This window comes from Elgaria multicarinata, chromosome 3 (genome assembly GCF_023053635.1).
Source record: "Elgaria multicarinata webbii isolate HBS135686 ecotype San Diego chromosome 3, rElgMul1.1.pri, whole genome shotgun sequence".
NCBI lineage: Eukaryota > Metazoa > Chordata > Lepidosauria > Squamata > Anguidae > Elgaria > Elgaria multicarinata.
This window is the reverse complement of record NC_086173.1, coordinates 165,094,919-165,118,958: the sequence shown is the minus strand read 5'-3', so window position 1 is coordinate 165,118,958 and position 24,040 is coordinate 165,094,919. Positions and strand designations below refer to the sequence as shown.

General features: G+C 47.1%; 2 protein-coding genes across 3 annotated transcripts in view; both read left to right on the top strand.

Moving 5' to 3' along the window:
* LOC134396416 (H-2 class I histocompatibility antigen, Q10 alpha chain-like) overlaps window positions 1–24,040 on the top strand; it is a 73,517-nt gene that overhangs the window by 30,943 nt on the left and 18,534 nt on the right. The gene's annotated exons all lie outside the window — the stretch shown is intronic.
* Window positions 694–23,987, top strand: LOC134396438 (H-2 class I histocompatibility antigen, Q9 alpha chain-like). The gene is made up of 9 exons (XM_063122941.1): window positions 694–802; window positions 8,270–8,536; window positions 11,907–12,182; window positions 16,141–16,428; window positions 17,994–18,080; window positions 19,977–20,009; window positions 21,647–21,673; window positions 22,143–22,176; window positions 22,881–23,987. Exons 1-8 carry the CDS (start codon window positions 748–750, stop codon window positions 22,160–22,162), a joined length of 1,053 nt encoding a protein of 350 aa, XP_062979011.1. The 5' UTR covers window positions 694–747; the 3' UTR covers window positions 22,163–22,176; window positions 22,881–23,987.

Here is a 24,040-nt window from a genome sequence, read left to right as displayed (position 1 = left end):
AGGTTTTGCACTGTTGGATTTGTTTAAAGGGGTTTAAGAACATGTACCAGCTTGGAGAATTGGTTCTGTAGATAGATAGATAGATAGATAGATAGATAGATAGATAGATAGATAGATAGATAGATAGAATATATCACCTACCCTATTTCTTCAATTCTAAGATGCACTTTCCCCCCATATAAACATCTCTAAAAACGGGGTGCGTCTTAGAATCGCGGGTGTGTCTTAGGGGTTTCCCCCCCCAGTTGGTGGTACTGAAATTAGTGTGCGTCTTACAATCGATGGCGTCTTACAATCGAAGAAATACGGTGTATTTCGAATATATTGCGTCTATTTTACACCTCTAAGTGAATCTTTGTGGTTGAGTGTTATCACCCTAGTTGTGCTTTGTGCAGAACCTATCAACGCCAGAGCTTCTCATATGTTACACTAAAAGCGTAAAAAAAGCCCCTCTAACCACTCCGTTTCTCCCCCCCATCCACCCCACCCGGCCCCCGCTCAGCCTCTTCGATGAGGATTTCCGAGAAGGGCGTCGGATCGCGAAACTTTCGTTTTCCCTTCCAGCGCTCACAGGCTGCGCCGCGCGATTTGCTAGCAACCACTGACGAAACCGAAGCTTGGTTTTTCCTATTGGCTGAATACTTTCCCCGCGGCCAATCCCAGCTCTTGGTTCCAGCCGTTGCCTTTCTCACCAATCCGGATTAAGTGACTCGTTTCATAAACGGGGAATGTAAGCCTGAGAGCTTCATGGGGCTGCTTTTGCTCCTGGGGGTTGTTGCCCTTCTGTTGAAACCCTCCAATGGTGAGTAGTTCAAAGGGGCTAAATTGCTATACGCACCCGTGGGGCGGGGGGTGGGGGAGTTTGCACCGGGTTCACTCCTGGTTCACTCCTGAATTCGGAGTGGGAGGGACGGAGGGGTGTCCCAATGCGTGGACTTCCTGGTCATGCAAAGGCTGCATTGGGGCTGCGTGGAGAGGTTTGGGATTCTCCCTCCAAAGCAGAGCCAGATCCCTTCCCTGGCACATTTATTTATTTATTTATTTATTTATTACATTTTTATACCGCCCAATAGCCGAAGCTCTCTGGGCGGTTCACAAAAATTAAAACCATAATAAAACAACCAACAGGTTAAAAGCACAAAGACAAAATACAGTATAAAAAGCACAACCAGGATAAAACCACGCAGCAAAATTGATATAAGATTAAAATGCAGAGTTAGAACAGTCAAATTTAAATTTAAGTGAAAGTTAAGTGTTAAAATACTGAGTGAATAAAAAGGTCTTCAGCTGGCCAGGAAAGGAGTACAGTGTAGGCGCCAGGCGGACCTCTCTGTAAGCCGAAGGGCTTACAAATGTGTTTTGTAAGTCCTTCGGGGCAGGGGCCGCAGCGCCCAGCTCTACCCAACAACGTTAAGAGCAACAACAGGATCAACAACAGAAGAGAAAAGGGGATTTTACCTCTGCCCCACGGTGTGGCAGTGGTTCTCTGAGCTTGAATCTAGGGGGGATCTACACTATTGCTTTTAAAGCGCTTTAAAGCACTTGAAAACGTTTTGAAACCTGTATATGCAGTGTGTCCTGGGCCCCAACAGTTGTCAAAACTGTTATAAAGCGCTTGAAAGCAATTTAATTTCATTTATTTAATTTCTCTCCCACCCAATAGCCAGAGATATCTGGGCAAGTTCCGAAAATATAATCCGAATGCCGTTCCTGGCCCTTCTGTGCCAGCCACAATTCAACAGGTGCAGAAAGGAAGTCACCACAGAGACAAGGATCAACAGCACCCTAAATTGATTGATTGATTGATCGATTGATTTTACAATCTCCAGGCATTTCTGGCACCCTAAATTGATCTTTTTAAAATGCCCCCTAAATTAAGTTTTTAATAAAGTACTCACACATAAAAACAGCCCCTAAACTGATTTTTAAAAATTCCCAAACAGCCTCAGTCCTCCGAAGTGTTCTTTAAAAATATTTGGTTATTTTTGAAGACCTATTTCATAGAATCATAGAATAGCAGAGTTGGAAGGGGCCTATAAGGCCATCGAGTCCAACCCCCTGCTCAATGCAGGAATCCACCCTAAAGCATCCCTGACAGATGCTTGTCCAGCTGCTTCTTGAAGGCCTCTAGTGTGGGAGAACCCACAACCTCCCTAGGCAACTGATTCCATTGTCGTACTGCTCTAACAGTCAGGAAGTTTTTCCTGATGTCCAGCTGGAATCTGGCTTCCTTTAACTTGAGTTAAAGGGGCTGGGCCTGTTTGGATATTAAAAACAAACACCCAAACGGTACAGATGTCAGAGACACCTGAAGCAAAAAAGAACAGCAGCCAGCATTCCACAATGTTACTATGCTAGAATAAGGAGCAATCGGAGTGGGGAAAAAGAGAATAATTAACTGTATGGAGGGAATGGAGGCCTACGGGTGTTGCTGTGGAACATGGGTGGGAGGGTGCTGTTGCACCCGTGTCCTGCTTCTGGGTCCCTGGTTGACAGCTGGTTGGCCACTGTGTAAACAGAGTGCTGAAAGAGATGGACTTTGGTCTGATCTGGAATGACTCTTATATTTTTATCAGCAAGTAGCAATTTATTTGTATTCTGGTTTTCCATGCTAACCCCTCCCACAAATACCTCCCCCACCTTCATATTTCTATTTGTTCTCCTGGTGCATAATTTATTTATTATATTTTTAATCTGTGCAATACAAACTTTCTTTGGGTGGACTAAGAATTATTTATAATATTTATATAACTGCTCCCCATTCAAAATTTTGTAGCGGTGTACAAGATAAAATAAAAATAGAATAAAAACACATTAAAATAGTTTTAAAAAAAAGGCAAAATGCAAAGTGAACCATGGCTGGTCATTAAGGAAAGGCTTCCTGGGAGAACGACGTTTTCAGGAGGTGCTGAAAGGAATACAAAGTTGGCACCTGCTTGGCAGAGAATTCCATAAGAGTGGGGCCACCACACTGAAGGCCCTTCCCCTGGTGGACTCCAATCAGAGGATGGGAGACCACTTTTCTTCATTATCGCATTCGGTTCAAAATAAGACTGTAGTTCCTAAACATGTGTATTTGTGTCTTGCTTTTGCTTTTGGTCCTGTTGACAAACCATCAGAGCAGTTTGAGACAGGCCTATTTATTTTTTTACAATATTTATATACCCATCCCTATTCAAGGGGATTTCAGAGTGGTGTAGAAATCGAATAAAAGAATAAAAACGTGAGTAAAAGTACATTTTTAAAAGCAACAAAGTGCAATGAAACGACAGCTGGTGATTAAGGGAAGGCTTCCTGGAATCCTGAAGTTTTCAGGAGGTGCTGGAAGGAATACAAAATTGGCACCTGCCTGACCTCCAGAAGCAGAGAATTCCACAGGAGGGGGGCCACCACGCTGAAGGCTCTTCCCCTGGTGGACTCCAATCGGAGGATGGGTCTATGTGGAACCACCAGGAGCAGGCCCTCGGATGACCTCAGTGACCAGGCAGGTTGATAGGAGAGAAGGTGCTCTCTCAGGTATCCTGGTCCCAAGTTGTTTAGAGCTTTGTACTCTAGGACATGAACCTTAAACCTGGCCTGGTAGTGAATAGGCAGCCAGTGCAGTTCCCTGTCCAGAACAGGCGAAGAGCCTCTCTCCCAGACTCAGGGACCACTCACCCACAGGGCTTCCATCTTGCCAGGATTCAGTTTCAGTCTATTGTCCCTCATCCAGCCCATTAATGAGTCTAGGCACTGGTCCAGGACCAGCACAGCCTCACCTGATTCAGTTGTCACAGGGAGATAGAGCTGCGTGTCATCAGCGTATTGATGGCATTTAGCTCCAAATCCCCTAATGACCGCTCTCAGCAACTTCATATAGATGTTAAACAACATTGGGAACAAGATGGTGCCCTGTGGCATCTCATAACTCAATTGCCAAGGGGCTGAGGAATGGTCACCCAATGCTACTCTCTGGTCCCGTTCAGAAGACACCTTAAACCATGGCTTTAACCATGGGGGTTAAGCCAGAAAGCCAGGCCATGTTCAGAAGACACCTTAAACCATGGCTTTAACCACGGTGAACAAGGCTTTTTGTTTTATTCACCCTGGTTAAATTTATTTTCACGGCCGGGGAAGGCAACGGCAAACCACCCCGCTATAAGGCCTGCCAAGAAAACGTCAGCGAAAGCTGGCGTCCCTCCAAGAGTCAGTAATGACTCAGTGCTTGCACGAGAGGTTCCTTTCCTTTCCTAAATTTATTTATTTATTTATTTATTTTATTACACTTACATACCGCCCCCATAGCCAGAGCTCTCTGGGCGGTTTACAGAAATTCTGAAATTGAGATAAAAACGAGTATACAAAATTTAAAATTTTAAAACACAGCACACATAAAGCATTAAAAACTGTTAAAAAATTAAACATGTGGGTGATTAAGATGTGCTGCCATGTGCCTGGGCAAAGAGGAAAGTCTTAACCTGGCGCCGGAAAGATAGCAGCGTTGGTGCCGGGGAGATTGTTCCATAGTCTGGGGGCCACCAGGGAAGTTGAAAAATAACAACAATAATAATAATATTTCTTACCCGCCTCTCCACTCTGATCGAGGCGGAGAGCAACAATAAACAATAAAACACATAATACTCAATTAAAACACAATATACATTGGTTGGGTTTTTTGGGGGTTTTTTGCACTCTTTACAGATCTAAAGTCATTTTGTTGCTTATAGCCAGTGGTCATGATTGCTGGGCATTGCAGTCCAAAACATCTGAAGAACACCAGATTGTGGAAGAGTTCCTGAAGTTATGTTATCTATAACTTGGTTTGCTCATAAAAATTATCTTTTTATTTAAAAAGAACTTTTAAAAGTAAACTTACTTATAAATAAAAAAAGTAAATTGGTAGTTATTGTATGAATAAAAACTACTTTCAAATTTAATATACCAATTATGATCATTTTATGAGCAAACATTACATATTTTAGATTATTCGTGTGTTCAGAACCTCGGCGTTTGCGTGTTTTTAGGGCCTATTGAAAGTCAGGGGAATTAGAAGCCTCTTTTATCAGCGGATGAGCAGAAATGACCATAACAGGAACTTGCACTGCTGTGTGTCAACAAAGGTTATTTATACTCATATGTTACAGTTTGCTGGCTTATTCGTCCATCTAGTGGTGAGAGCTGGTGTAGAGTATTTATTTATTATCGTTTTATTTTATTTTATTTTATTTTATTTTATTTTATTTAAATCAATGATGAATTGCTTTTCTGCCCAAAAGGGCCCCTAAAGCAATATAACAAAACAAGTAAATTAAGTAAAACAAGTAAAACAAGTAAATTAAGAACACCACAAATAGCCTCTGAGAGGAATAAAAGTTTTTTTTTTTTTAAAGCTATCAGCCAGCCTAACAAAAGAGTCTTCATGAATTCACAACGTTAAGGTGGCTATATGGAAAGGAGGACCGGGCTCCTGCATCTAACAGTTGCATAGAAAAGGGCATTTCAGCAGGTGTCATTTATAGGCATGCAGCACCTGGTGAAATTCCCTCTTCATCACAACAGTTAAAGCTGTTTTGTTGATATTCACATTAAAAAAGGGGGGAGGAAAAAACTGCAGGAGCCCTGCCTAATGTGACCAGATACAAAAGAGGGCAGGGCTCCTGCAGCTTTCCCTTCCACACCCTTTTTCTAAGCTAAACTGTCCCACTGTTGTAGCAGTCCCTCATAGGGGAGATCCTTCAGCCTCTTGAACATTTTAGTTGCCCTTTTCTGCACCTTTTCCAACTCTACAATATCTTTTTTTAGTTACAGTGAACTGTACACAGTATTCCAAGTGTGGCTACATCATAGATTTGTATTAGAGCAGTATAATATTGGCAGTTAATCTATGATTAGTGCTGCAATTTTTCTGCAACCTTGAATATTGACCAGAACGTTAGATCCATGCCTTTGATGCCTTGGGGTTTGGAGTCTACGTGTAATATTTATGAGTTTCCATGTACCAGAGATGGATTTTGCAGCACTGCAAGGTGCTGGATCGAATAGGCTTAGCTCTGAACTAGGGTTAGGCCATGGATTTCAGCGTTCTGGTTGCTAAGGAGAGAGCATGCAGGACGATCTCTGTGCCTCTGATCCAGGTTTTTGCACTTGAAGAACCCTGTGCATAAATATTTGGGCTTCCTAAGGATGGTCCCCTAAGAAAAGTGAATTACATAGAATCATAGAATAGCAGAGCTGGAAGGGGCCTACAAGGCCATTGAGTCCAACCGCCTGCTCAATGCAGGAATCCACCCTAAAGCATCCCAGACAGATGGTTGTCCAGCTGCCTCTTGAAGGCCTCTAGTGTGTTAGAGCCCACAAACTCCCTAGGTAACTGATTCCATTGTCGTACTGCTCTAACAGTCAGGAAGTTTTTCCTGATGTCCAGCCGGAATCTGGCTTCCTTTAACTTGAGCCCGTTCTTCCGTGTCCTGCACTCTGGGAGGATCGAGAAGAGATCCTGGCCCTCCTCTGTGTGACAACCTTTCAAGTATTTGAAGAGTGCTCTCATGTCTCCCCTCAATCTTCTCTTCTCCAGGCTAAACATGCCCAGTTCTTTCAGTCTCTCTTCATAGGGCTTTGTTTCCAGACCCCTGATCATCCTGGTTGCCCTCCTCTGAACACGCTCCAGCTTGTCTGTGCCCTTCTTGAATTGTGGAGCCCAGAACTGGACGCAATACTCTAGATGAGGCCTAATCAGGGCCGAATAGAGAGGAACCAGTACCTCACGTGATTTGGAAGCTATACTTCTATTAATGCAGCCCAAAATAGCATTTGCCTTTCTTGCAGCCACATCACACTGTTGGCTCATATTCAGCTTGCGATCTACAACAATTCCAAGATCCTTCTCGTTTGTAGTATTGCTGAGCCAAGTATCCCCCATCTTGTAACTGTGCCTTTGGTTTCTATTTCCTAGATGTAAAACTTGGTGTTTATCCCTATTAAATTTCAATTTTGGTTTCAGAGTTGACTGATATTGTATCCATTCCAGTTGCCCAGTCTGGCTTGAATCATGTAAACCGAATCTTTTGTAAACCGCCCAGAGAGCTTCGGCTATGGGGCAGTATGTAAATGTAATAAATAAAATTTTAAAAATACGTTTGGTATGTTATTCGTTAATGTTACGAAAGGATACATTTCTAAATGTGGTTTTCTGCCCCACGTTATGTTCAGGACGGAAAAGAATATATGAGAATAGCTCATGTTTACCTTCTTTCCTCCGTTAGGCTTGTAATCTCTTTGGGGCAGAGCCTTTACAAGTGTAGGGAAATGAGGGGAATCAGGAGCAATCTCAATAGGGGTGAGTGGGGGTCCCAGACAGGGCGGGGGTCCGTCCCACTTCCTAGCACTCTGGTATGGCCCATCTTTTCCTTCCCCCTGCTCCATGGAGCAGATATTCACCCCATGATCTTTATTCCATTTCTTGTTGGATAAATCCCTGGAGGCGAAGGCTATCCATGGCTACTAGCCCTGATGGTTGTGTGCTGTCTCTGGTATTCCAGGCAGTAAGCCTGTGTGCACCAGTTGCTGGGGAACATGGGTAGGAGGGTGCTGTTGCACCATGTCCTGCTTTGTTGGTCCCTGGTCGACGGCTGGGTGGCCACCGTGTGAACAGTGCTGGACTAGATGGCCCTTGGTCTGATCCAGCCTGGCTCTTCTTACATTCCTATATTCTTAAGACAGCTTATTTTGCCCACCTCCTTCCCTCTCTCCTCTCCTGCCTCCAGGATGTTGTTGTTGTTGTTGTTATTATTATTATTATTATTATTATTATTATTAACATCTATATACTGCCCCATAGCTGAAGTTCTCTGGGCGGTTTACAAAAGTTAAAAATAGTGAAACTTAAAAAGAAATATACAAAATTTAAAACCATAACAAGCATAAAATACAAACAAAAACAGACAATATCCATTTAAAAACAACTATTCTGGGGTCAGTTTAAAAAACTCAGCATATGCTGATAAATGCCTGGGAGAAGAGAAAGGTCTTGACTTGACGCCGAAAAGATAACAATGGTGGCGCCAGGCGGACCTCGTTGGGGAGATCATTCCATAATTAAGGGGCCACCACCGAAAAGGCCCTCTCATGCTTCTTTACAGACTCCTTGCACATGTATGTGAGCATGCTCTGTCTCACAATTGGAACTTCAAAATCAGGGTGGCTGAAGGCTGTCAGAACCATTGAAGCCCCCCCCCCCCCCGGTAAGCTGCAGGCCCCCCTAATTCTGTCTCGTCTCTTGTGTCCTTTCCAGGCTCCTCCTCGCATTCCCTGCGCTATTTCTACACGGTGGTGTCAGAGGCCAGCCAGGAGCTGCCCCAGTACATCGCTGTGGGTTACGTGGATGACCAGCCCATCACATACTACGACAGCAATTTAAGAAGGGAGCAGCCTCGAGTGCCCTGGATGCAGAAGGTGGGGGACGAGTACTGGGACACAGAGACCAGCATAGGGCGAGACAATGAAATATTTTTCAGAGAGAGCCTGACTACCGCGAGGAATCGCTACAACCAGACTGGAGGTGAGCAGAGGGTGAGGACAGGACTGGGGGGGGGGAGGCGGATCCTGGGGTGGGGGGGGGAGGAAAATTGGGTGGGATAGCTAATACCCTGGAAGACAGAAACAAACTTCAAAGTGATCTTGACAGGCTGGAGTGCTGGGCTGAAAACAACAGGATGAAATTGAATAGGGATAAATGCCAAGTTCTACATCTAGGAAATAGAAACCAAATGCACAGTTACAAGATGGGGGATACTTGGCTCAGCAATACTACAAACAAGAAGGATCTTGGAATTGTTGTAGATCACAAGCTGAATATGAGCCAACAGTGTGATATGGCTGCAAGAAAGGCAAATGCTATTTTGGGCTGCATTAACAGAAGACTAACTTCCAAATCACGGGAGGTCCTGGTTCCTCTCTATTCGGCCCTGGTTAGGCCTCATCTAGAGTATTGCGTCCAGTTCTGGGCTCCACACTTCAAGAAGGACGCAGACAAGCTGGTGCGTGTTCAGAGGAGGGCAACCAGGGTGATCAGGGGTCTGGAAATAAAGCCCTATGAAGAGAGAGTGAAAGAACTGGGCATATTTAGCCTGGAGAAGAGAAGATTGAGGGGAGACATGGTAGCACTCTTCAAATACTTCAAAGGTTGTCACACAGAGGAGGGCCAGGATCTCTTCTCGATCCTCCCAGAGCACAGGGTACGGAATAACAGGCTCAAGTTAAAGGAAGCCAGATTCCGGCTGAACATCAGGAAAAACGTCCTGACTGTTAGAGCAGTGGGACAATGAAACCAGTTGCCTGGTAAGGTTGTGGGCTCTCCCACACTAGAGGCCTTCAAGAGGCAGCTGGACAACCATCTGTCAGGGATGCTTTAGGGTGGATTCCTGCATTGAGCAGGGGGTTGGACTCGATGGCCTTGTAGGCCCCTTCCAACTTTACTATTCTATGATTCTATGATTCTATGAGTGTGACGACTCCGGAGGAGGGTGGGGGAGTGAAGTAGGGTAACCTTGTCTGTTTTCGTTTGTATTTTATGCTTTCTGTAGTTTTAAATCTTGTATATTTCTTTTTAATGTTCACTGTTATTAACCTTTGTAAACCGCCCAGAGAGCTTCGGCTATGGGGCAGTAAAAAAATGTAATAACTTCAATCCCAGTCTGGGTCTCAGCTCCTTGCATGTCAAAACAGCAGCCATTTTGCCCTGCCTCACAGGATGAGGAAGGCAGAGCTGATAGGGTGTTTTGCAGGAGAAATATCCTGCAGGGCTTAGGAATCATCCCCTTTTGTCCGCGATTGTCGCAGGTGAAGATTATTTTTCCACCCCTCCACATTTTTGTGAACTTCCCAGGGAGCTTTGGCTATTGGGCGGTATAAAAATGCAATAAATAAATACGTAGAAATGGAGACAGGAGCACCCCAAGATAATGAGGGGTGCCTAATAGGGGGGCTGGAGGCAAAGAGAGGCACTTAGGAGATTAGAAAGTTCACTTAGAGCAGTGGTTCTCAACCTTCCTAATGCCGCGACCCTTTAATACAGTTCCTCATGTTGTGGTGACCCCCAACCATAAAATTATTTTCGTTGCTACTTCATAACTGTAATTTTGCTACTGTTTTGAATCGTAATGTAAATATCTGATATGCAGGATGTATTTTCATTGTTACAAATTGAAATATGTGTTTTCTGATGGTCTTAGGCGACCCCTGTGAAAGGGTCGTTCGACCCCCACAGGTTGAGAACCGCTGAGTTAGAGCATGGAGAGAGGGAGGAGGACCCTTGGAGAGGCATTGTGGCATGAGCGCTGAATTTTACTCTTAGCCCCTGTCTATACGACAGTGGGATTGCTCCTCATCAAATATAAACCCGAATTTTTGCTGATTCAAATCTAAATAAAGAGTGTCACACTGCAGCAGCAACAGCGATTTATTTCCTGAATTTTTTTTTTAATAGTGCAGTTACAAATGCGCACGTGCACATATAGGCAGATTAGATCCTATGGAGTAGAGACGATGGAAGCTATGCGTTTTATATGCAGAGCTCCACAGATTCATAGAACAGACAAACCGGGAGCTGCAGGGAGGGGGCAAGGAACGTGGCAGCAGAATCAGAGAAGTCAAACTAAAAATGGCGAGAAGGAACGAGGCAGCTGGTAGGTGGGAAATCGGCCAATCACATTGTCCTACCCTCAAAGCTCCGCCCATGTCAAAATGCGATTAAACTCCCCCAAAGACACCTAGCCATAACGCAGTGCAAACTCAGACGTGATCAAAAGGTCACGGTAAATCGCAAATGCGAATGTGCGTATTGTGGCGTTAAAAACCCGGCGGTACGGCAAATGGACGGCTGCGTGGTGTGTCCCGAAACGCAAATATGCACATTTAAATCGGGGTAAACAAGCCGTATAGACAAGCCCTTAGTCATGGTTAACATATTTTAGGCTTTAGCAATTAGTACGCCGAAGTGCCTGCTCATAGTTTAATTTTTCCACTGGTCCTTGGGCAGCCACTGCCTCTTCCTATAGAATCATAGAATCATAGAATAGCAGAGTTAGAAGGGGCCTACAAGGCCATCGAGTTCAGCCCCCTGCTCAATGCAGGAATCCACCCTAAAGCATCCCTGACAGATGGTTGTCCAGCTGCCTCTTGAATGCCTCTAGTGTGGGAGAGCCCACAACCTCCCTAGGTAACTGATTCCATTGTCGTACTGCTCTAACAGTCAGGAAGTTTTTCCTGATGTCCAGCCGGAATCTGGCTTCCTTTAACTTGAGCCCGTTATTCCGTGTCCTGCACTCTGGGAGGATCGAGAAGAGATCCTGGCCCTCCTCTGTGTGACAACCTTTTAAGTATTTGAAGACTGCTATCATGTCTCCCCTCAATCTTCTCTTCTCCAGGCTAAACATGCCCAGTTCTTTCAGTCTCTCTTCATAGGGCTTTGTTTCTAGACCTCTGATCATCCTGGTTGCCCTCTTCTGAACACGCTCCAGCTTGTCTGCGTCCTTCTTGAAATGTGGAGCCCAGAACTGGACGCAATACTCTAGATGAGGCCTAACCAGGGCCGAATAGAGAGGAACAAGTACCTCACGTAATTTGGAAGCTATACTTCTATTAATGCAGCCCAAAATAGCATTTGCCTTTCTTGCAGCCATATCACACTGTTGGCTCATATTCAGCTTGTGATCTACAACAATTCCAAGATCTTTCTCGTTTGTAGTATTGCTGAGCCAAGTGTCCCCCATCTTGTAACTGTGCCTTTGGTTTCTATTCCCTAAATGTAGAACTTGGCATTTATCCTCTTCCAGGGGAGGTCAGAATCCCTTCCTGGACCTCTTTTCTGGGGCTCAAGACGTGACGGTGGGGAACATCTGGCCCTTTGACCCTGTGGGCATCTCTTTCAGGGTTTCACACCTTGCAGCGGAAGTATGGCTGTGCACTGAAGGAAAACAAGAGCGGAGAAGGGTATTTGCAGTATGCCTACGACGGCCGGGACTTCCTCAGCTTCGACAAGGAGACCCTCACGTGGACGGCAATCGATGGCGTGGCCCAAAGAACCAAGAGGAAGTGGGAGGCGGATTTGGAACAGAACATCTATGATAAGGCCTACCTGGAGGAGACCTGCATTGAGTGGCTGCGGAAATACCTGGACTACGGGAAGGAGACTCTGCTGAGGACAGGTAAAGGGGAGAACAATTCTTTCATCTCCCCCATCCCTTCATTAATGTTTGCACTACAAAGGTGTGGAAATCTGGGACTAGCCCACATCAACTGCATCTTGGGTGAGAGGATTAGATTTTTAAATACGCAGATTTCCGCCCCCCTCCCCCCAAAAAACATAGAATCATAGAATAGCAGAGTTGGAAGGGCCCTACAAGGCCATTGAGTCCGACCCCCTGCTCAATGCAGGAATCCACCCTAAAGCATCCCCGACAGATGCTTGTCCAGCTGCCTCTTGAAGTCCTCTAGTGTGGCCTTCAAGAGGCAACTGATTCCATTGTTGCACTGCTCTAACAGTCAGGAAGTTTTTCCTGACGTCCAGCTGGAATCTGGCTTCCTTTAACTTGAGCCCGTTATTCCGTGTCCTGCACTCTGGGAGGATCGAGAAGAGATCCTGGCCCTCCTCTGTGAGTAGTCTAGAGTAGTCCTTTACCTCTCTTAAAGTAAAGGACTACTCTAGCAGAGATAGAGATGCGGGCTGAACTTTCTGCCTCTGCCCATTCTGCTCTAAGGAAGTCCTCGCCTCTCCTACCCTCGCCTCTCCATGACTGGTGGGCTAAGGTCTCCTGCCCACTCCCATCACAGCCCTGGCCCGCCTGCCCCTTTCTCCAGCTTTTGAGCCAGCCAGAGATCCCACAGAATGCTGGTCTAGAGGGACCCCTGGCCTGATCCAGCAGGCACTCCTCAAGGGCATGGCCTTGATGAAGGGTTTGCCCCAGGGTGGATTCGGAGTAGCGGCCGGTCATCCACATGACGCAGCGGCCATTGCCAAGCCATCCGGGGGCAAATCCCAGAAACTCTGCTGAAAAAAAGGTCGGGCACTTAAGCCGGACGTTTCTGGCTGCGGAGGCGTGACACAGTCAATGGCGCCCCCTGATTGGTCGCCATCAGCTGGACAGGGAAGGGGACGGACCTCCAGGAGCGCCCTGTGCATCCTGGTAAATAAAAAATAAAAATGGAGGGAGGAGAGGAATGGGGTCCATTCCCCCGTGTGTGTGTTTTTATCCATAACTGCGAAGCTTCGCATTTACAAATAACAAAATGAAATTTAAAAAACGGTGAGGGGGGGGAGAGGGACGGGCAGCCAGAGGGAGGTCAGAGGGAGGAGAGGTGGTTTGGGCAGCCAGCGTCCCTCCCTTCGTCTCCCTCTGGTTGCATCGTTCCTCCCCACACACCCTGGGGCCCAGTGCAGCGGCCACTCCGCACTTGCGTTCCCTCCTGTGCAGATGCCAGGAAGGGGCTCAAATGCAGGAGCCGGAGGCCATCAAGACGGGGGCTTACTCTCAAAGGTGACGCGCAGGTGGTGAGAAGTATCTGTAAGACTGAGGGAATAATTGCAAGGGGGACACAGGAATGGAGGCTCCAGATTTTAATGGAGATGGGGGAAACTATCCAGGCTTTCCACATAACCCACCATTCTCTGCGAGGCTTTAATCCACGGGGTTGCGTTTTCCAGAATTCAGGCTGATGGTGTCTGAGCATATGCAGAGTGTCATTTGGTCTCTCGTGGAAACAGCCTTTTAAAAGTCATTGTAAGTACAGGGTGCTCCTGAACATGGACCGCATAACATTTCTTTTGCTTTTACCTGCTCTCGAAATTCTGACTGGGTTTGTTGGAAACCCTTACACAGTCTCCAGTCCAGGTAGATCTTCAAGGGAGAAGAGAAATGAGGCATTTTTGTCAGGGAGGTGAGAGGTGTTGCACTCCTGCAGACCATGCACAGAGTGCAATCTTACGTTAGCAGAATCAGAAGGTCCTGGCACCAGGCAGATGTCTACGATGAAGAAAAATACTCAGACACAGCAACGTTAGATTGCTTATCCAAGTTTACTGTACAAGTATTTACACAGAGTATAACACGGTTGAGGAACTTCATACATCAGCATTTCCATATAAACTCTCCATACAAACTCTCCACACAGGGCAATGATCATTTACATATTTATAGCGTTGTGAACCAATCACAGTGTTCACATGCAACATGAACACTGGATTGCATCATCCAGATTGCTGTTGCTATGCCTCAAAATCAGGTTTTTTTTCATTAGAGACCATTCACCTGCATATTCTGGCCGCTCTCCAAGACCTTGAGATGAATACCTCAGCAAAACGCCACTTTAGTTCTCCAGTTCCAGAAAAAACTTACACTTACAGATCAAAAAAGCTGACAATTTTGAACCTCAAAAGAGTCGTTGAGAGCAACCTGGAGGGATTCTAAGGCCTTTGCTAGACCTACCTGTTAGCCCGCGACGGAGGAGGGAAGATCTCGCGTTGTGTTTATCGCGTGATCCCTCCTCTGTTTACATGTGACGCGCGACGACCTTAGGAGGAGAGGTGTCGCGCCCGCCATTTTAAAATTTTTTTTAAAGGGTCAGCAGCGCACGAATGCTCGTGCGCAAACGTTAAGCATTTTTTTAAAAAAATTAAATTTCTTTTCCCACTCCCCCCACCCTACCCCAGATGGGCACAGTGCTCCTGAGGAGAGCTGCGCCCCGTGCGCGGCTCCTCGTGAGGAATCGCGCGGAGCCAGGTCAACCCGCAACACCTGGCCACACATTCCACAGTCTTGGGCTCAGCCCGGGACCGCGGGAAAACTGGGCCAAAGTGGAGGGCGAGATTTATTTATTTATTTATTTATTTATTTATTTCACTTATATACCGCTCCCATAGCCAGGGTTCTCTGGGCGGTTTACAGAAATTCTAAAATGGAGTTAAAAACAAGTATACAAATTTTAAAATTCTAAAACACAGAACATGCACACATAAAGCATTAAAAACCGTTAAAAAAAACTAAACAAGTGGGTGATTAAGATGTGCCGCCATATGCCTGGGCAAAGAGGAAAGTCTTAACCTGGCGCCGGAAAGATAGCAGCGTTGGTGCCAGGCGAACCTCGTCAGGGAGATCGTTCCACAGTCTGGGGGCCACCGCCGAAAAGGCCCTGCCCCTCGTTGCCACACTCCGAGCCTCTCTCGGAGTAGGCACCCGGAGGAGGACCTTAGATGTTGAACGTAGTGACCAGGTATATTCATGTTGGGAGAGGTGTTCCGTCAGGTATTGATCCCGGGATTCCCTGTGTGTCATGTGGATGCACAGGGATCACCCCGGGATAAAGTCCCGTCTACCTATGGCCTATGTCTTCCGTGGCTCTTTGCTTTGTTTGCTAAAATGAATAATACAGACATTAAATACGGTTAAGGAAGGAAGGACATGAAGTCCAGGAGAGCCAAGAGCAGCAGGTTCAGCATCTCGCCACAAGATTTGTCTGAGTTCAGTTCAGTTTATGACCTTAAATTTGGAGGCATCTGAACCAATTCAGCCATGAAGACCTGGAGACATTTGATATTAAGCCCCGAAGGAGCTCGTCGGGAGAGTCTCAGCACCATGAGTTGCCACAGCTGACTATTTTCAGAGCTTATCAGGGTGCCTGGGGAGGCCGCTTCTTTGGAGTTTCTCTTTAGGATGCTGCAGGTGTTGGATAATGAATCTCTGGGATAGGACGAGAAAGCCCCATGGGCCGTTTTCGTACACGATGAGTAAGGCATCCATCCTGCCAGGCGCTGGAACGCCTTAACGCCTGGAACGCTCTTCCAGAACATTTGAGAACTACAAGTTCAATCGCAGCTTTTAAAGCTCAACTAAAAACTTTTCTTTTTCCTAAAGCTTTTAAAACTTGATGTTGTGCAGACTTTATACTGTTAGTTTTACCCTACCCTGTGCCTGTTGGCATTCTCTTCCCCTCCTTATTGTTTTACTATGATTTTATTAGATTGTAAGCCTATGCGGCAGGGTCTTGCTATTTACTGTTTTACTCTGTACAGCACCATGTACATTGATGGTGCTATATAAATAAATAAATAAATAAATAAATAAATAAATAATAATAATAATAATAACTCCGAAGCTGCCTGTCTTGCAGAGCGCCCCGTGGTGAAGGTGACGAGCCAGGCGGAGCATGACGGCATGGAGACCCTCGTCTGCCAGGCCCACGGCTTCTACCCCAAGGCCATCGAGACCACCTGGAGGAAGGACGGGGAGGTCATGGACCATGCGACCTTCCGCAGGGACGTCGCCCCCAATTCGGACGGGACCTACCACGCCTGGCTCAGCATCAAGGTCGACCCCAAGGATCGAGACCGCTACCGGTGCCATGTGGGGCATGACAGCCTGCTGGAGCCCCTGGACTTTGCCTGGGAGGAGACTGATGGTGAGGGTTTTAGCTTCATCCTACGTATTTGTGTCCCTTGAATTATCCCCTACAGCGCTAAGCTGTCGTTGTTGTTGTTGTTGCTAGCTAAATCACACCCCGGGCGGCAGCGCTCCTAAGATCCTTTGCATACCAGGAAACGGGTTTAAGGGGGGAAATGTAAAAAAATCATTAAAAATCAACAGATGACCCAATCCGATTCAAATTTGGTATGCTTAAAGTTCTCCTTAATATCTATTACTGTGCCAATTTTGATGTTTTTATCTTTAAAACTTACGCAGGTGTAAGCATTTGTTTAATTTGTTCTTTAAACATCTCAAATCCTGCTCCTGCGCCCCCAGTGGCCGCTCGGAGAACAACAAATGATACGCTCAAAAACCAGTAGCAATATACGGCGAGGCTTTTGCCTTTGAAGCACAATTACAGCAGGGCGCACGGGAGTACTTCACAGTCAAAGCAGAATATAAACTGGAAAATTTCAGAGTACTTCACAATAAAACCAGATTATAAGTTGGAAAACTTCAGAGCCCTTTGCACGCAATTCGCAGTGACTGCTGGTGTGATAACGCTTGGCCTTCCTTGTCCGAGGGGAGGATTCTGGGAGGTGACTTGTTTCCTGACAGAAAAAGGAGGAGCAAAAACCAGGGCGTTCGTCCCCCGTCCCCGCAACATCACTGGCTACATCACAAACCCCCCACCCTGTGTGTGCACTTGGGGGCAAAGCAAACGATTTGGATTATGTGTGTTTTAACACTGATGTAGCCCTTTCTGGCAGGTGCTGACTGCCTTTTAAATTTTTGTATATTGTTTTTACATGTTTTATGCTCTGTAAACCGCCCGGAGAGCCTCGGCTATGGAGCAGTATACAAATGTAAATAACAATAGTAATTTGTTGTTTATTTGTTCAGTCGCTTCCGACTCTTCGTGACTTCATGGACCAGCCCACGCCAGAGCGTTCTGTCGGCTGTCGCCACCCCTTGCTCCCCCAAGGTCAAGTCTGTCACCTCCAGAATATCATCTATCCATCTTGCCCTTGGTCGGCCCCTCTTCCTTTTGCCTTCCACTTTCCCTAGCATCAGCCTCTTCTCCAGGGGATCCTGTCTTCTCATTATGTGGCCCAAGTACTTCAGTTTTGCCTTTAATACCATTCCCTCAAGTGAGCAGTCTGGCTTTATTTCCTGGAGTATGGACTGGTTTGAAATTATGGTATAGGCAAAACCTGGCTGTATCTCTCTCTAAGCCTGAGACATTTGTAAATATTTGGATAATAATGAAGATGAACTTATGAGGAGTCGAGCCTTGTTATTTCTCCTCCCTTTGGGAAGAGACCCTCCCCCACCTCCCAGCCCAGCCCTGCAAGGACTTTTGCAGACTTTCGCAGGGGATGATGGGTTGGGGGGTGGGCTGTTCCTTGGACCTCTCCACTTTCTGGCAACTGCAGCGTCTTCTCCCTCTGTTGACCCCCCCAGGCCTCATGGGCCATCCGGGGCCTCCCCCATCCCAGCAGAAGGGTGTTTTGGGGTTTCCCTTCAATCGCTTTGCTCTTTTTCTCCGTTCACCTCTAGCATCCAACTTGGGGCTCATTGTCGGGTGTGTTGTGGGGGCCACCGTTGCCCTGCTGGTAGCTGGGATCGTTGGGATCTATTTCTACAGTAAGTATAAACGTTCCTGCTGGGTTTAACTCTTTTTTGTGAGGGGACGGAGGAGGTTGAATATAGTCCATGTCTTTTGAGGCAGGGCTGGGCTTCTGGGTCCTGCCCTCCTTCACCCCCCACCCCGGCCCCACCTTCTGTCAGCCCTCATATTTTGCAGCTGAAGAGTCGGCCTTGAGATCCAATTGTGTGTTAACTTCATCTGACATTTCAAGGGTTCTCCGTCCACACCATAGGTGGTGAGACGTATCCTAGTTCTGCCCCTTTCAAAGTGGGTTGAAAAGCAGCGCAGAAATCTTTAAATAATAGTCAAGACGTCCCTCATCTACCCTAGGTTGACCCTATGAAAAGGAGGATAGGGCTCTTGTATCTTTAACAGTTGTATTGAAAAGGGAATTTCAGCAGGTGTCTCATTTGTATGCAGGCAGCACCTGGTGAAATTTCCTCTTCATCACAACAGTTAAAGCTGCCCTCTTTTAAATCTGGTCACTCCTGCAGCTTTAACTGCTGTGATGAAGAGGGATTTTCACCAGGTTCTCCATAAATACCAATGACACCTGCTGAAATCCCCTTTTCTATGCAACTGTTAAAGGAACAGGAGCGCTGTCCTCCTTTTCATAGGGTCACCCTAACCTACCCTCCCATCCTGCTTCTTCAGATGCTGCCCTGAGCTCTCCTGCGGGGTTGTTCCAGAGGGAAGGACCAGAGGCATTAGCTCAGGGGTCTCCAACAGGGCACCTTCAGGGCACCCGCAAACCTGAAATCTTTTATTTTATTTGTTTATTTCCCCAATTTTTTAATATATGGGCATAGATTTGTTTGAAATGCATGCAACCTTCCAGAACCTATTTGGACCCTTGGGTACATTTGGGAATTTGAAAATGTGGTACAGGCACCACCACAAACGCCGAATCAGCGTATCCCCACTTTGGCATCTAACTGTCATGTCTGTGGATCTTATGTCTGTTGAATAAGAGATTGCCTAATTTAACTAATTGCTGAAGGCGCAATACAGCTAGTGCTTCTTTTAAACATATGTTTAGGCAAGGTCTCTTGCACACCACTTTATCTTGTACACCGCTCCGAAATTTTCAATGGGGAGCTTGTAAATAAAATAAGTAAGGTCCAATAATTGCTTCTTTTGTGGGGGAGGTTATTACACAGATAAATTTTGTACCAGAACAGTCTTTAATGTTCACTGATGCACAAGCTCTTTTAAATTATTTACTTGCTTCATGGAAATTAACAAATAATCGACATAAGTGGATTCTCTGCACCCTTTTGACAGCTAAAACACTGATATTGCAAAACACGCACCTCCTATAATGCAATGGATTACAGACCTTATAACTTGCAATATTTGAATGGCCACCTTTAAATGGATACTTATTTGGATGTTTGGTCTGCTTTTGTTGAAGCCTATGTATAATTGCTTCAGGAAAAAACATCAGGAAAAACTTTCTGACTGTTAGAGCAGTGCGACGGTGGAATCAGTTACCTAGGAAGGTTGTGGCCTCTCCCACACTAGAGGCCTTCAAGAGGCAGCTGGACAACCCTCTGTCAGGGATGCTTTAGGGTGGATTCCTGCATTGAGCAGGGGGTTGGACTAGATGGCCTTGTAGGCCCCTTCCAACTCTGCTGTTCTATGATTCTATGCTTCTGAGTCCCTGCGTTAACAGTTACTTTGGCACAAATCAGATGGTTGGTAGTTCCATTGAAAGCCTTTGTATTAATGACAGCTTCCCAGAGAGCTTGTGAGACAACCCTTCCTTGGAGGCTGTGGGGAAGGGGTGGGAGAAAGGTCTGCTGGGGGACGGGACCTTCCTCACTGCAGAGGGTGAGACTGGATGATCTCTGGAGGTATCACTTTGACTCTTTCTGATTTTGTCTCTGCAGAGAAACGTCAAGATGGCTACAAAGCAGCATCAAGTGAGTGATCTCTTTCTCTTGCACGTTTTAGTCAAACACGGGGCAGGATGTGGGGGATTAGTTGAGGCATGTGGGTGTCTCCAGGCCTTCGGCTGCCCCTGAAGCCGCAGAGGAGGAGTTCCTGCCAACAGCACAGTTCTCTTTCCCCACCCAAGAAGGTACCTGGGAAAGGTGCGTCCTCATTTGTTTACAGCCAGGTTGCTCTTCCTGCGTGCGGATCCTGAACAAATACACTTGTCCCCAGAAATAAACGGCAGAGTGTGAGCCCAGCTGAGGAATGAGCTCTAATTTTGCTGGCTTAATAGATTTGTATGCTTCCGCTTCACTGTGAATATTTAAACAGCCCAGTAGGTGCAGCACACTTCACAACAACCCAGGGTTTAAAGAATCCAGGGGTTGTTGTGACGTGCAAACCAGCTCATGTTCTAAAGTCTGGGGAAGGGAGCTGCTTGATCCCAGGGGGATTCCCTCCCCCCCCCCCCCCCCCGCTCATGGTCCTTCCCTCGGATTGCAAACCTTCCCTTGTTCCATACAGCTCAAACGAGCAAACTGGTCAAGGAAATGGGCCCTTAGCTCTGAGCTGCCTGCCATTCTTCTTGACCCTCCCAGAGTGCAGGACACGGAAGAACGGGCTCAAGTGACAGGAAGCCAGATTCCGACTGGACATCAGGAAAAACTTCCTGACTGTTAGAGCAGTACGACAATGGAATCAGTTGCCTGGTGAGGTTGTGGCCTCTCCCACATTAGAGGCCTTCAAGAGGCAGCTGGACAACCATCTGTCAGGGATGCTTTAGGGTGGATTCCTGCATTGAGCAGGGGATTGGACTTGATGGCCTTGTAGGCCCCTTCCAACTCTGCTATTCTATGATTCTATGAATTCTGAAGAAAAGGGCTCCTGCGGAAGCCTGCCAGACGCACGCTTAGTCTGATCCAACGGGGCTCCTCTTGGGACTGCCTAGACGCTTTAAAAGCCCTGCAGTGGCGCTGCGTCGGTTATACAGCGCAGCCGCTGATTTGCTGACACTGGGGCAAAGAGATGAAGCTGCACAGTAGAGAACTCAGAGGCTTACCGGAGCGAGTTCAATATAGCTCTTCTGCTGTCTGTCCTCTCTCCGGCACCGCGTTGGGGGAGTTCCCAGGCAGAAGGCGACCTCCCATTGGTCGTGGGGGGAGAAGGCGGGCCTGGTGAGCCAAATGCCCCCCAGAAAGTCCCTGCTGCCTTCTCCAGTGGGGTTTCCTCACCGTCACCCCCCTGCGAAGGCAGGGTCCCAATGTTGTTGCTATAAATTGCTCAGGTCAGAGAGAGGCGCTTTTGAGTCGTCTCTATCCTGAGGCCGTTGGAACTGCCTGGCACCTGAAAGGTTGCTTTGGGTGTTTCTTCCTGGAAGGAACAACTGGAAACTGCAAGTTTATTTAGGAATCGATTTGTTCTGGGTACAGATTTAAATTCTTCCACGTGTCTCTTTTTGTGGGGTGTTTCTGTGGCTGGCGCAGTTGGGCGAAGCTGACTGGAAAGTGCGTTTGTGTCTGAGAGCGAAGGACAGAAGGAGCCCAACACGCCCCCCCCCCCTCCATCCCTTCCCCGCCACCCAGTGTGGCATCAGACCCTGATTCCTTTTCTTTTCTTTCCTTTCCAGCAAAAGACCAAAACTCCGACAGCTCCGGTGAGTGTGAGCGAATCCCACCCCAAATGGGCAGGAGGAATTGTGCCCCCATCCCCAGGCTGCTGGGGAGAAGAGAGAGAGAGAGAGAGAGATGCCCGTTGTCTCTCCCAGGCCCATTCTGCTTGACTCCCCCCTCATACCTTTGTCCCTCCACCCTGGTTCGCAGTCTGCCAGCCCCACTCATTCCGTGCCGGGATCCAGGCCGGGAGACGGCAGGGCTGCAGTTGACTAAAGCGCCCCCTGGGCTCTGCCCTGAGAAGCACGGAAAACCCCTCCAGTGCCATAATGCCAACATGGGGGGGGGCATTTCTGGTGGCACAACCTGGCCTCCTCCCAGAGGTTCAGGAAGGCTGGGAGGTATGTCCCCCCCCTTGAAGATGGAAAAGCGCCCCCCCTCCCTGAATTGTCCATCAGACATGCGTTATTAAGGGTGGGGGCTAATGTTGGTGTTTCCTTCTCTCCAATGCAGGGAGCAACCCTGCCATCTAGGAGCCCCAAAACAGGTGAGTGGCAGAGGAGGGGGCGTCCTTTGTGGGAGGGGTCCAAGAGTGAGCAGGGGAAGGAGGAGCCCTGCAGGGGGAGGAAGCGCTGGGCTGCAGGACGCTTCCTTTCCCTGGTCACTCCCTTCCTCCTGGCGCTGGGAAAGGGAGAACCTCCTGCAGCCAGACCTCACAGGGAACGGCCGCCATTCCGGACAGGAAGAGGAAGTGGCGCCATTGCTGCAGCAGCCGGGCTTTGATGGATTCGCTTGAACGCATACACTTAAACAGAGCTCTGGGCGTCCTCACAGGGCAGATGTCAACACTGTGAAGTCCTGGCCCTCTCCTAACTCTGAAGCAGGTCTGGATTCTCCAGGGTGGGGGTGGGGGAGGCACAAACGCTTCTAGTTCTGGGGACAAAGTGCTTTGCCTCGGAAGGCTGTCTGTGTGTGTGTGTGTGTGTGTGTGTGTGTGTGTGTCCTGATAGCCTGTGCAGGAGATTCCCCCACCCTGACCTTGGCCACAGCTCCCATCGCTGCCCAGTGCTGTCTCCCTCCGGTGATTCCTGGCCAGCCCCTTCCCCTGGGGCTGCAGCCTCTGCTCCTCCACCTGGGCGAGAGATGCTGAGATCCCTCCTGCCGCCCAGCATCAATCTGGATTGGACTCCTGGGGCTTCGTCCTCTTGGCTTCATCCCAAACAGAATCCCTGGATTTCTCTCTCTCTGCAGCTTGACTCTGGAGGAGTCTCTCCTCCCGATTGAAGAAGACACAGGAAGAGAGGATCCATCCATGAACTGAATTCTATCAAGTCCTTCTCAGGGACTTCTTCAGCCTGTTTCCGACTGCAGAGAACTTGGCTTGACGTGATTTGCTTTCTGGCACAGCTGCAGCCTCAACACACATTTGCATCTTAGCTTTTTGCCCCATAAAAGATACCTTAGTTGATAAATGCTAGGAATTTAAATATATCATTTGGAGATCATATTGAGTAACTCTGCATGAAGTTGCGTATGAGAAGAAAGTGGCGCTTAAGGGACAAAAAAGGCAAACTTTGCTTTCAGAGGGCCCCAGCTCAGAAGAGGCTGATCTCCTGTGTGCAAGGGGAAACACACACTGGGGGGGTGGGGGGGTGGGCTGGAATCCCTCCTTAAAATGCGGCCTTCCAGTTGGAATTTTTTTTAACCGCTTCTAGAAAAACACGGGCATATTTTTGTCACGAGTTTTTAATTGACAAATCTAAGCAATGAGGCAACTAAATATTGCAGCCTTAAAAATCAGAACTATGCCTCTAGTTCTGGCCTGCAAATGATTCTCTTTTGTTTTAAATTACAGAAATATGGAACATAAAACTGGCAAAGTGTTTGTTTCCTTCTGAGGCCCTTTTGCTTCCTGGGAACTTCTGTTGGAGGGCCTTGTTCTCATTTTTAGGGTTGAACCTAATGTTAGTCCTACTAAGTAGACTTCAATCGCATTCAGTTCAGTGGGTCTACTCTAAGTAGGGCTAACATTGGATTCAACCTTTTTGCCAGATCAAGAGCGCTACCAATAGGCTTCTGAAAAAGGTTTTTGCTGGTGAGATTTTATATACACAACATTACCTAATGCTTTAATTATCTAAGGGTATTATCGACCCTTTAATTATCTAAGGGTGTGATCCTATGCATGCTTAGGCAGCAGGCAATACCATGAGCTGTTATAGAACATTTTTAAAACGTCTTTTGGGTGACCTAGAGATAAGTTGTTAACATATTTTGCATTTGGATTGAGAAAGGATGGAAAACGTTTTTAATGACACTGTTGAGATTGGCCAAAATAAAGGGATTTATTTTCCTCTCTCCTTTGCTGTTGCTTTTGTTCTTGCGCATCAGAATCGCCCAGCTGCCTCCAG